This window comes from Gobio gobio, assembly GCF_949357685.1.
Source record: "Gobio gobio genome assembly, chromosome: 7".
Taxonomy (NCBI): domain Eukaryota; kingdom Metazoa; phylum Chordata; class Actinopteri; order Cypriniformes; family Gobionidae; genus Gobio; species Gobio gobio.
The window spans coordinates 7,068,908-7,083,220 of record NC_137103.1 but is presented as its reverse complement, the minus strand read 5'-3'; the positions used below and the strand labels follow the sequence as shown (position 1 = coordinate 7,083,220).

At 38.5% G+C, this 14,313-nt stretch overlaps 1 protein-coding gene across 1 annotated transcript in view; it reads right to left on the bottom strand.

The window, feature by feature from the left end:
- Positions 1-11,901, bottom strand: part of LOC307129016 (sacsin-like) — a gene marked incomplete at its 5' end in the record, with an annotated part of 46,182 nt that extends 34,281 nt beyond the window's left edge. The window contains 1 exon segment of the mRNA XM_079821128.1: positions 11,867-11,901. Coding sequence (XP_079677254.1) covers positions 11,867-11,901 — 35 coding nt within the window.
- Positions 11,902-14,313: the final 2,412 nt, after the last annotated feature.

The window sequence follows — 14,313 nt, the reverse complement described above, 5'->3', positions numbered from 1 at the left end:
GAGGTTGACGATATAAAGCGATCTCTCGACATGTTGACGGAGGAGGTTTCTGTTGTAAGACAACAGCAGAAAACCATCATGAGCTTGGTGGAGGAAGTTAAAGCTCTCAGGCTTCAAAACATTGAAAAAGAAAAGCAGATAATGGCACTGGAAAACCGAGTGGCCGATTTGGAACAATATACCAGGATGAATGTCATTATACTCATTGGGTTGGATATCAAACCTCGCTCTTAGGCTAGAGCGGTGGCGACACGGAATGAAGGAGAGACGAGTGATCAAGACGCTGCATCGATTGAACAACAGGTGACGGCGTTCCTACACTCATCGAGGATTGAGTTGGACAGGGACAACATTGAAGCTTGTCATACTCTCCCACGGAGAAATAAGATGGACAAACCAGCCATAATAATTCGGTTCACAAACAGGAAACATAAGAGGGAACTGTTGAAACAAGGAAGAAGGCTGAAGGGCACGGATGTGTCTCTGAATGAACATTTGACAAAGAAAAACGCGGACATTGCCAGTAAGGCCCGACTCCTTAGAAGACAGAAAAAAATACAATCTACATGGACTTCCAATTGTAAAATCTTCATCAAGACGAATGGAACACCAGAACAAGCCAAAGTGCAAGTTATTAGGGATCTGGAGGATCTGAAGAAATATCAGTAAGGTAAAGGAGACAAGGTAATGCAAAATACCTAAGAATGAAAAGATCATAAAAAGACAACTATGTCATCTGTTGAAAATAAAAAGTTAGGTACACCGGGATTAGAAAATTTTGTATATACCGAATATAAAATGCAAGATATAGAAAATAACATTGATCCGGAAAATAACTTACTTATTAATATTAATAACAGTTGTAGATATTACACAGATGAGCAATTCAATATAACATTCCAACTAGGGAAAGATATTTCAATAATCCATTTTAATAGTAGAAGTCTATATGCCAATTTTCAAAGCATTAAAGATTATTTAAAACAATTAAAGAATCTATTCAACATCATAGCGATTTCAGAGACCTGGCTTAGTGATGAAAAAGGGGTGGACTTTGAGATTGAGGATTATGAATTGAATTATAGAAATAGAGTGAATAGAAGTGGAGGAGGTGTGGCAGTATATGTGCATAATAGTCTGAAGTATAAGGTGGTGGAGGGTATGACAGCAATTGTTGATGACTTGTTGGAATGCATTACAATAGAAATATGTATGGAAAAGTCAAAAAACTTTGTTGTGAGTTGTATATACAGAACCCCTGGATCAAACATTGCATTATTTAATGATTGGATGGAAAAACTATTCACTAAAATATCGAAAAAGACTATGTTCATATGTGGAGAGTTTAATATAGATTTATTAAATCCAAAAAAACACAAATTGACAGAAGATTTCATTAATATAATGTATAGCATGGGTTTGTATCCAACAATCAGTAGACCCAGTAGAATCACATGTCATAGTGCCACATTAATTGATAATATATTTACAAATATTATGGATGACAATATAGAGAGTGGACTATTATATAATGACATTAGTGATCATTTACCTGTTTTTATTGTGTATCATTGTAAGTATAGAAAACCTAATGATATTAGTTATATCACATCATACAAAAGAGTAAGAACGGTAGAAAACATAAATGCGTTCAAGAGTGAATTAATGGAACAAAATTGGAATATAGTATATGAGGAGAATGACATTGATAAAGCGTATAATGATTTTCTATATATTTTTACATCATTGTATGATAAAAACTGTCCTATAAAACAATATAGAAACAAGCAGAGTAGTCAAACAAATAGTCCATGGATCACAAAAGGATTATTAAATGCCTGTAAGAAGAAAAACACACTATATAGACACTTTATTAAATATTGCACCCAAGAAGCTGAAAATAAATATAAAAAGTATAAGAATAAATTAATTAGTATTATGAGGGGGTGTAAAAAAGAATATTACAATAAAATATTAGAGATTAATAAAAATAATATGAAAGGTTTATGGAACATTCTAAATGGTATAATTAGAAATGAAACAAAAAATACAAATATAATTTTAAATTTAAATTTTAAAAATAAAGAAGATGTGGTTAATGGTTTCAATAATTTTTTTGTAAATGTGGGACCAAATTTAGTAAAAATAATAAATGATTCAGAAACATCAGTAGGAGTGGTGGAGGATCTTTGGGATAGAAACCCAAGCTCTATTTTTCTAAGAGCAGTGGAAAGGAACGAGATAGTAGACCTAGTAAGAAATTGCAAAAATAAATATTCTGTGGACTGGAATAATATTGATATGAGTATAGTAAAAAAGTGATTGAAGACATTTCAGACCCATTAACTCATATTGCTAATTTGTCTTTTCAACTTGGTAAATTTCCAGAAAAAATGAAAGTAGCAAAAGTAATTCCATTATATAAAACAGGAGATAAACACCTTTTCACAAATTACAGGCCTGTTTCTATACTTCCACAGTTCTCCAAAATCCTGGAAAAACTGTTTACAGAAAGATTAGATAATTTTATGGAAACACACAAATTGCTTGAGGAAAGTCAATACGGATTCCGGACAAACAGATCAACATCTTTAGCTTTAATGGAATTAATTGAGGAAATTACTAATTGTATAGATTCTAAAAAATATGTGTTAGGAATATTTATAGATTTAAAGAAAGCATTTGACACCATAAATCATGATATTTTAATACATAAATTGGAGAGGTATGGAATCAGAGGAATTGGATTGAACTGGGTAAGGAGCCATTTGAGAAGCAGGAAACAATTTGTGGAAATTGGTGATCAAAAATCTGTGTGTATGGATATGACTTGTGGAGTACCACAGGGATCGGTCCTTGGCCCAAAACTCTTCATAGTGTATATTAATGATATTTGTAGAGTATCAAATATTTTAAAATTTATCTTGTTTGCTGATGATACAAATATTTTTTGTTCAGGGGAAAACTTACAGCAGCTTCTGAATGCATTAGCAAATGAAATGATTAAATTAAAACGCTGGTTTGATGTAAATAAATTATCACTAAATATAGCTAAAACAAAGATTATGTTATTTGGAAATTATATTAAACCTGAAATAGAATTGAAAATTTATAATATTATTATAGAAAGAGTCTACAAAAATACATTTCTTGGTGTTATTTTAGACCACAATATTAGCTGGAAACCACATATAAAACACATTGAAGCAAAATTGGTAAAGACTATAGCAATACTAAATAAAACAAGATATATTTTGAATAATAAATCACTCTATATGCTGTATAATACACTCATAGTGCCGTACTTAAGTTATTGTGTGGAAATCTGGGGAAGTACCTACAAAACCAACCTACAGTCGTTATGCACATTACAAAAGAGAGCAATCAGAATTATAAATAATGTTGGATATCTTGAACACACAAATTCATTATTCTTGAAATCATATATATTAAAGTTTTTGGATTTGGTTAAATTTAAGACGGCACAAGTCATGTTTAAAGCAAGAAATAATTTACTTCCGGAGAATATACAAAAAATGTTCATGGAGAGGCAGGGTGGGTATAATTTGAGAGATGAATTAAACTTTAAAAAGCTCAATATAAGAACTACTCTGAAAAGTATGTGCATCACTATATGATAAGCTGTATAAAATCAAGTTAATAAAAGGTTATGAGGTGGAACAAGAATAATGAGGGTGGGTTAAAAGATTGAGTATAAGATATTTTTTCTTATTTTTTTATTTAATGTATTTGTGCAATGGTTGTTGTGCAATAAGTATATGATGTATGTGGTGAGAATACAATTTTGATGAAATTTTGTATGGTTATATAAGGGGTGGGAAAATAACAAGCTTTTGCTTCATCCCGCTCCTTTTCGAACACATGTAATTTTATTTTTGATATTGCGTCTATTTGGTAACACAAATGTTGTATGTTTTACTTTGTTTTTATTATATATATATATATATTTTTTTTTTTTTTGGTTGTTGTTCAAAATAAAAAGAAAGAAAGAAAGAAAGAAAGAAAGAAAGAAAGAAAGAAAGAAAGAAAGAAAGAAAGAAAGAAAGAAAGAAAGAAAGACTCCAAGTAGGTTGTAGTTCTGGACAATGGTGTTGCTGGAGACTAAAGTGTTCCTGAAGGTTTCACACTCAATTCTTCACCTTAATTATCAATTCTTTTGCAGTTATCATGTGTCTTTTCTTCGCCACCTGTTTCTCACCCAAAAATGAAAATTAGCCCATGATTTACTCTCCCTCAAGTCATCCTAGGTGTATATGACAGTTATATTAACAAATGTCCTGGCTCTTCCAAGCTTTATAATGGCAGTGACTTGTTGGGTCATTTTTGAAGTCCATAAAAGTGCATCTATCCATCATAAAAGTGCATCTATCCATCATATAACTGCTCTTCGCGGCTCTGGGGGGTTAATAAAGGCGAAGTGGCGTGTTTGTACATTTACATTTACATTTATGCATTTAGCAGATGCTTTTATCCAAAGCGACTTACAACAGGAGTACAGGAAGCGATCCGTCATGAGGAGGCAGCGAAACACAGAAAGTGCCTGAAGTACTTAGTTTTGGACATTGCACAGAGCATCATACGCTAGGGCATGGAAGAAGTCTAGGAAAATTGTTACGTCAACTGAAAGGAAAACTGGAAGATCCAATAGCGATTCAAATACTCATTTATTTCTCACAAAATCTGCACAGAGCTCACATAAAGTCTGAAGACAAATGAGGACAAACTGAGACCGAGGCAGACCGAGGCAGAGCACACAGAAGGTCCAGAGTGCAGGAGAACAGGCAGGCACTGAGACTGGAGACGAATAGCAGGTAGATGATCCGTCAGAACCGTGACGCAGGGAAGCAGTGGGCAACACAGAACCAGCGGTAGTCCAGGAACCGGAACAGAAGCGATCTCTCAGGAGACATGGAGAGCAACACCAGGAACCCACAGGACAGTCTGCAACGATCTGACAGGATAATGGCGGGGGTGTAGACTTGTAGGAGTGAGTCAAAGTATGCAGGAGCTGAGCTTGTGGTGGATCTGTAAGCGAGCGTAAGCACCTTGAACTTGATGCGAGCAGCAAGTGGCAGCCAGTGCAGAGAGATGAAGAGTGGTGTGACATGGGCCCTTTTGGGTTCGTTGAAGGCAAGACGTGCTGCTGCATTCTGGATCATTTGGAGCGTTTTGATCGCACATGATGGAAGTCCAGCCAGAAGCACATTGCAGTAGTCAAGCCTAGAAATTACCAGGGCCTGGACGAGAAGATGGGTTGTATGCTCTGTTAGGAAAGGTCTAATCTTTCTGATGTTGTGCAGCGCAAACCTGCATGAGCGAGCTGTCTTTGAAATGTGGTCTTTGAAGGACAGCTGGTCATCAAAGATTACGCCAAGGTTTCTGACCGACCCTGAAGGGGTGATCCGAGATAAACCTAGCTGTATGGTGAAGACCTGGTTTTTGCTATGAATGGTAGGAGAGAGACAGGTCATCTATGAGTGAAGAGTTTAATATGGGTTTCTTAAGCAGTGGAGTTACCCGAGCCTGCTTGAATGTGGTAGGGAAGATGCCGGTGCTGAGAGATGTGTTGATGATGTGTGGTTAGAGGGAGTAGCCCGTGCTGGCCTAGAAGACAGAGGACAGATACTATCTAGACAAGAAGTTAAAGTGGAACATAAAGTGTCTGTCGCAGTGTTAACATCCATAGTGGAGAATTGTGTGGATGAGGGAAGAGAAGATGACACAGCAGAGGAGAGATGAGATGGTGGTGCCTGAGTCGTAAGTTGTAGATTAAATGTGATGAAGTAATGATCAGAGATGTGAAGAGGTTTGACCAAAATGTTATCTGTAGTGCAGTTGCGTGTTTAGATGAGGTCAAGTTGGTTGCCAGATTTGTGGGTATGTGTGGTGCTGAGGTGGGTGAGATCAAATGAGGCTAGGAGTGAGTGGAAATCTGCAGCATAAGGTTTGTTGATGTGAATGTTGAAGTCACAGAGGACTATAAGTGGGCTGCCATCCTCTGGGAATGAGGACAGCAGCACATCCAACTCCTCAACAAAGTTGCCTAATTGGCCTGGAGGGCGGTAAATGACTACAATATGGGTTGTAACGGGAGATGTAACTGTAATAGCATGATATTCAAATGAGTTGTTGTTGCACAGATAGGTGTTTGTTGAGTATTTCCAATTGTTAGAAATGAGAAGACCTGTGCCTCCACCCCTCCCAGTGTTGCGGGGGGTGTGAGAGAAGGAGAAGTTGTTAGAGAGAGCAGCAGGGGTTGCTGAGTCTTCTGGACGGATCCAGGTCTCAGTCAAGGCCAAGATATTAAGAGCGGATTGAGTAGCAAAGGCTGGAATGAAGTCAGCTTTGTTGACAGCTGACTGACAGTTCCATAAACCCACAGAAAAAGAGTAAGGAGCATTAGCAGAGGAGGGAATAGGACGCAGATTAGCAGTGTTGCGCTGCCTTCGGCATGTAGTAGAGGAGCGTGGTCAAGAGACAACGGGATTTACTGAAAGCACATGGTAAGAGAGAGGAAAGAGAAAGGAGAAAGGAAAAACTTAAGTGCCTTACCGGTGTCCTCTGTGGGGAGTCGCAGGGAGAGTCGATGTCTTTTCCCGACTCGGTCTTCACACGAGGAGGCTGAACACGAGGGCTGAACGCTAATCACTACTTCAGTCAGAACAGGTGAGGACGCTTTAGTATATCGCCCAAACTATCAAGGCAACAGCCTGTCAATGGCTCAATTTCAAGTCAAAACGAACCGAAACTCTGACCAGTGCAAACTACCAGTGCAAAATGCCAGCAATAACGACTGAGTGCGGCAAAAACACACGTGTTCTTGAGCAGCCGTGATTATAATTCAAATACAATTAACTAAACCAGTAAAATTATAAATAGCTAAATAAGTACAGAATCGAAATATATCCACCTGCTAGCGCGTGATGCATTGAGCAATGCAGCAAACTGAATTTTATAGACTAAAATAACTAACTTACGGCAGTCAGCAAGCCGACTTGCGCTAAAAGAGTAACCCCTGAGGCGATGTACAGGTGCATCTCAAGCTTTGACGCCTCTCGTGGATACGGCTGGGCAACAAACTCAAGCTCCTCTTTTCTTATATCAAAACTCTCCGCGCTTTCTCTTTAAAAATTCTTGTTTTAGACTCTAATTCATAACCGGTGTTTTGTTTTGCTCTATCCTCTGCACTTCTGCGTGTGTCAATGCAGGGTTGATGAACAAAGGGTTCAAGGATCAAGGGTTACTCTTTCACTGTAACTCGACTTGCGTACCGCTGACTGCCGGAAGCAGTGTGGAGCGCTTTTATGATGAATAGATGCACTTTTATGGACTTCAAAAATTTCCCAACAAGTCACTGCCATTATAAAGCCCGGAAGAGCCAGGACATTTTTAATATACCTCTGATTTATTCGTGTGAAAGAAGAATGTCATACACACCTAGGATGACTTGAGGGTGAGTAAGTCATGGTCTAATTTTCATTTTTGGGTGAACTAACCCTTTAACTGCAATGTCTAGTATTGCATTAGTATTGTTTCCTTCTCTTCTGGCGGACTGGTGAACTGAGCACATACCGCCACCTACTGTTCCATACAACCCATTTCCTCATTTCATACATATGAAAAAAAAACAAAAAAAAACAGAATTCCGGTATAAGCTGACCCTGCGTCTCCAGCTCCTCCAGCCCATACACAGAACCCTGCCTAATCAAACTACCCTTAAATACATTTTAAATCCTATAAACTATTCCTGTACTATATATATATATTCCATTAAAACCCTATAACCTAAACTATCTCTATTAACCTCTACTCCTAATATATACCCCAAATCTAAATCCTTTTGTCCATTATTACTAAGATACTCCATTAATTCTGTTCTCTCCTGAATATATTTCCTACAATGACATATTACATGTTCTACTGTTTCTTTTTCCTTACAAAATTCACATAAACCACTCTCGTGCACTCTCGTGCCTTAATCTTGTTAACATAACCTCTTCCTTCCTATTTCTTCCCCTTATTTTCTTATTAGACTCTACATATTTACTAATTTTATACAAATGTCTGCCCTTCATGTCCTTATCCCAGATTTCCTGCCATTTTCCTGTAATATTTTTTTTTATAATCGATTTAACTTCTCCTTTACCTAGAGGTACCCTCACATCAATTGAATCTCTTTCCAAAACCTTTTTTGCTAGCTCATCAGCAACTTCATTTCCGTTAACTCCTTTATGTGCTGGAACCCAACAAAATCCAACTATCCCTCCTTTCCTTTTCACTTGGTATACTTGGTTTCACTTTCCTTCTCACTTGGTATAAAAGCATATAAATCTCATTAATTAAATCTACTCTAACTGACTCCTGTGAATCTAATGAATTTAACGCGGATGCTGAATCAGAACATATCACTACTCTATCAGGCCTTATTTCGTCCACCCATGATAAACCTATGATGATAGCACTCATCTCTGCAGAGTATACTGATAGATTATCAGTTAGCCTTTTTGATATTTTTACATTAAACACCGGTATATAAATTCCTATTCCAGTAATTCCTGAGTTAGGATCCTTTGACCCATCAGTAAAAATGTAGATGCTTTCTAACATTAGCTGCTACCATCCCTGCTTCCTCCCAATCTCGTACTTCTTCTAATATTTCCAAATCTATTACAACATCTGGAAAAATCCAAGACGGTATCTTACCCATTACAGGTGACAAATTACTTTCAATCACTACAATCTGGAATTTATCTGCAACAGAATTTATTTCCCAACCAAATCCTTTTCCTTTATTATTAACATATTCCCAACAATTACTTAATACATCCTTAACAATAGGATTTCCCACAAAACTCTTAATGTACTTCCAATAAATTAAAGATAATTTAATTCTTCTCAATTCTAATGGTATTTCATTTGCTTCAACCAACAGGGCATTAATAGGAGTTGACTTCACAGCTCCTAAACATATTCTGAGCGCTCTATACTGTATCTTGTCCAGCCGATTTAAAAGCGTCCTTGATGCCGCACCATAAATCATACAACCATAATCCAGCACTGATCTAATTAACGCTTGATATAATGACAACAATGCTACTCGTTCTGCTCCCCACTCTTTGCTAGCTATAGTCCTCATTGCATGTAATGTCTTTCTACATTTATTCTCAATTTCATCTATATGCTTTTTCTAATTATATCTACTATCAAACCACACTCCTAGATATTTAAATGTATTAACCTGCACTAACACTTTATCATATAACTTCAATTCATATTTTCCTTGGATTTTCCGTTTCCTAGTATTGTTTCCTTCTCATGGGCACAAGAAAAATAAATACTAGAAGACATGAGGGAGCTAATTAACAGGGCACATCTGAAAGACATGACTAATCAGGACTGACAGGGGAAAACTAGGAGTGGAGTGCAGAGACTGGCAGCGACGACAGGGGATTCTCTGCGCCGGATGGAGAGCTGGTGCACTGAGGACAAGGGGCGGGTCCACACAGCATGTGGGTGGAGTACAGGGGCTGAAGGACAGCAGTGAAGGCAGGGCTGAGGAACTGGCTGATTGAGGAGGTGGGAAAGGGAGGCTGGGTGAGACACAGGATACGCTGGAGAAACAGGGGGTGCTGGAAAAACAGGGGTTGCCTCAAATGTCAGTCAGTTCCTCAAGATAACCACCAGAGGTCCTCACCATCTCCTCCACAACAGCGGGGTGGTTTGCAGGGCTCCTTTCCCAGCCCTCAAGCTCCACGAATACTCTCTTCACGACGCACAATGTTGCCGGCTCACGCACCTGGTCAGATTCTCGTTGTGGTCTGGACTCCGGGGCGATGACTCCTCTCAACCTCTTCCTGGGTTCAGGCTTGTCTTTTGCAGCAGGCTGATCTCCACGGTCTGCAGTGGGCACAGGCAACTTCCTTGTGCCGGTCGCGGTCAGTGGTGGATGGCTGGTCTCTGGCGGCAGTGGAGTGGGACTGGTATCTTTAGCAGGGCCGATGGCAGCTGGTGAGTTGTTATTTACCAGTACCCATTCCACGAAGGCTTCGAAATCCTCCTTAGAACTGTTCGCTGGAACTCGTGCCTTCGACTGCTCGCTCATGCTGGCATGGTAAAGACACAGAGTGAGCGGTCTGGGTAGTGCGTCTGCCACGCAAGATGTAGAAAGTCTCTTGTATGAGCTTCCAGCGAACAGTCATCCTGCTCCAGGTAGAGTAGCTGCACAGCGGGGAGGTCCATGAGGGGCAGGAAAAAGGCAACAAACAAGGGAAAACGCCACAAACAAAAACAAAAAACTGTGTGGGTCCGTCTATCTGTTATGTAACGTGGTGCTGAAAACTCACAAAGACGAGGAAGAACTGGAAACAGGAACTTTAATAACAGAAACTCAGGAAACTAGCATAGACAACACATAAAGCAGGTTAGCATTAACGTAGACAGACTCTAGCTTTGTCCCAAAGTGAAGGGCGCGCACATTTGAAGTGCGATTGCGTCACAGCGGCGTGACGAAGGCTGCCGCAATTCGAAAGCGACTTCAAAATGCGCCCTCCGTTTCTCAGGCAAAGCAGATGGTACAGCAGATGGAACCTTCCCACAACTTCGCAGCCTACCCTAGCCCAGAATTCATAGCACACTGGTGACTAAAAGATTTGACTGGTCCGCATTCCCGCGACTCTCGATCAGATTTCTTGCGCACAGGATTAAATTTCCCAGCGAAAGACGGTAGCGGTCGGTAACTCAAGTGTAGCCCAGAAAAATAAGAAAAATAACATTTTCCGATTTTACCTGGTCAGGTGAAGGAAAATATTTTTACTGCTTAATACTTAGCATACACAGCTCAAATAACAAAAAAAGTGAAATATATCCACACTGGGCTATATTTAACCATTACCTACAGATTTACATGCTTATGGTCCGGTCCCCCATCTTCGCAGGCTTTGAAGCATGTCAAAATCCAATAAAACTCATAAAAAGCAAAAAACGAACGTCTGCTGTCAGTTGTCACACACCTGCTATAGCCCATTTAACAACGATCGGTTCAGTGTTGCCAAGTCTGGAATTGGGCTGCATTTACTGTTGCTGTGGGTTGTTTGTAGCCTATAGTCCACAGGTTTAAGTTGTCCTTACTTTAGCAATATTTCTACTGGGTGCCCCCGCGTTTTGGCATATTTAGTGATTCCGCTACTTTTGATTAGCAATTGGAGGGGTTTTGTTGTTCAGACCTGGTAATCCTGTCCCTCGGTTCGCCCTTTGTGCACTTCCTGCACTTCGAACGCCTTGCCTGGCCTTTGAAGTGCACAGCCTTCGAAATGTGCACCATTCACTTTGGGACAAAGCTTCTGACTGAAAGAAACAAGGAGAATAAATACTAGAACACACGAGGGAGCTAATTAACCTGGCACAGGTGAAAGACATGATCAGGACTGACAGGGGAAAACTAGGTCACAAAGGAAAACACAAAAGGTGTTTTTCATTTCCAGCCTTCATGAACAATTATATATCACTTACAAATGATTAAATACAAAATTAATAGTAGTTATTAGGATTAATGTGGTATGGAATTGGTAAAATGTGCCTGGAAAAAAAAATATATGAGAAAATCAACGTGCCTAATAATTCTGCAGGGCAGTGTATACTTAGACCTTTCTGCCAGTATAAATCAAGTATAGCTGCCTGAAATTTGAAATATATTTCTGAGAAGTACATGAAAAGTAGACTGAAAGTATCCTTTCTTGTTTTTAGTTATTTTTACTAATAGCACACTTCAATACAATTATTTTTCATAAGGGAGGAACATTAATGTACCAAAATTTTACATAATCATGCAGTGAATAAAACCACATACTTCTTTTTCTTCTTTTGCCTCAACGCTGAACTCATCGTTCTTCTTTTACATTCTCCTGCGGGTAAAAAAGTTATCCCCTGGTAATTGTTATAATAATACTGTAAATATAATCTCTGTTTCCATACACATTATAAGTTGCTAGTTTGCCTTGCTTTCTTGTGTCTCCTGTGGCCTAAACCTACACCAAAGTTGTCATGTTTTGTGATGGTTGTTCATGAGTCTCATGTTTGTTAAACTGCCCACTGTTCTCTTGTTCTTCAAAATGCTCTTCTTTGATTTTCCATCATTTTCTGGGTATTATATAACAGTAACTGTAAGATTTTGAGATCCAACTTTTCACACTGAGAAGAACTGAGGGACTCATACACAACTATTACAAAAGCTGCAAACATTCACTGATGCTCAAGAAGGCTAACGTGTGACGTGTAATAGATAGATGCTGCTCACAGCAGAGCCAATGGGTGGAGTTTGACTTCCAGCAGCTCTCTCTCTCTCTCTCTCTCTCTCTCTGGACCTAATCAGTGGCGCTTGACTGCCCATCACCCTAAGCTCCACCCCTTAAATCCACAGAGGCGGAGCTGGATTATGTCAAGCTCCACCCATTTTGGTCTGCACCCATTTTGCTCTGCACCACTTGAATACACACAATCATGTTAAGATGTCATCATTCTAAACAACTTTGCCTCAGGAACCACTGGTGTCAATCAAACATTTTAAATATTTGAAATTATTTTTTATATATATAAAAAAAAACAGTTTCCTCATCAAAGCCAGTGTAGTACATCTCTGTGTTAAATTAGCCTACCTTAAATTACTGAAAATTTTAATTTTAATCTCTTATTAAGGTGCTTACATGCTTGCTAAATAATACATAATATTTTTATGCACGCACTTAAAGGTCTTAAAGCACTTAAACCTTGTAAACTGGTATTAAAAACATTTTAAAGATTGTTGGTAAAGACATGTTTTCCAGAAGACAAAATAAGAACAATTGTGGACTATGTATACAAATACGCAATGCAAAATATTCATACTTGTGATAAATAGAAATAAAAAACAAAATGCCATTTTTATGATGCCTCTTTTTTTAACTTTTTAAATAAAAATGCATATTATGTTATATTGTTGAGTTATATTATAGCCTGTAACATTATAGTATTATATTACTTTAGTAACAGTTCACAAACGTGCATGTAGACGAGGTTATCTCTCCTACCTTCAGTGGTCCTGATGAAGAGTGAGATCCAGCGATCACACTGAGACTGATAAAGACACTCAGCTCTGAGTCTCTAGGTTTCTATTCACCAGAAGGATCATGTTCAGGGAAAACGAAACACACACCTCCTGCATCACTCATGGTTCAGTGCATGAGTTGACAAATTATCCAGTTTTCATTACAAATAGCTGTCACTGAGAATACTTATTTCTCTGAATAAGTATGAAATGGATGTGTGTAGTTTACATCAGTCTTAAGTTTTCCAAACATACTTTCACCCACTACTGCTAAGGTCCTGTGGAATTTTTATGGCAGTCATAGACCAGGACATTAGAGATTTGGGTGAAGGGCAGAAACTGCATGTGGACCAATGAGATGTCCTGTCCTTCCTGGGCTTGGTACTAGAGGTGGTCTTATTGCCCTTTAAGAGATGTCTGGCTGTTGTCCTAGCATCTTTATCTGATGGCGTTTGACAGTTTGTTTGTGTCAGTCCACCAAGATCCAATCAAAAAGTAGCAAACCTTTGTCCACTGTTATGGTCAGAGAGGGGCCCGGCCATAAACTGGGCCCTGGAATGTGCTCTCCGCTACAGCCTATTTAAAGGAGTGTGTCATTGTACTGTTTTCTTGCTGTGTCTTTCATTAAGAATAATAGGTTTATGAACCCAAAATTTAAGCAACCCGCCCCCGAATTGGCGCTAATTCTAAACTGAAAGTATATAAGCACGGCCGCTCTGTCAGATCTGTGTTGGGTTTTTCTCAATATGATAAGTGGCAGATCAGAGGGCTTGCTGCAGTTCAATATCTAAATATCTGAAAATCATAGTATAAAATACTATGTGGAGGACACAAGATAATTTAATAATTATAATATGACTGTGTGGTGAACCTTACTCATATTTAAACAACTATCGCTTTGTGTTGTTGGCCAGATAAAATGACAGAGAGAAAAAAAAACGGACATTAGATAATTATTCAGTGCACCAAAACACCAATTAAGTACAAAATGTTTTTTTTTTTTTTTGTGGTACACATATCCTTACAAGTGTGAATTTGGCTGTATTATTTGTGTCCCCTTCAAAAATTGCTCTTGAGAAATTTTATGTTTATTGTCCCCCCCAACTGTTAGATGAAATTTATGCCCCTGCCTGCATGACTGAATAGAAAAGAGCAAGAAAAAATAACTATAAAGAACAGGCATGACTAGTCACTCTTCAGAATCGAAAAGAGAG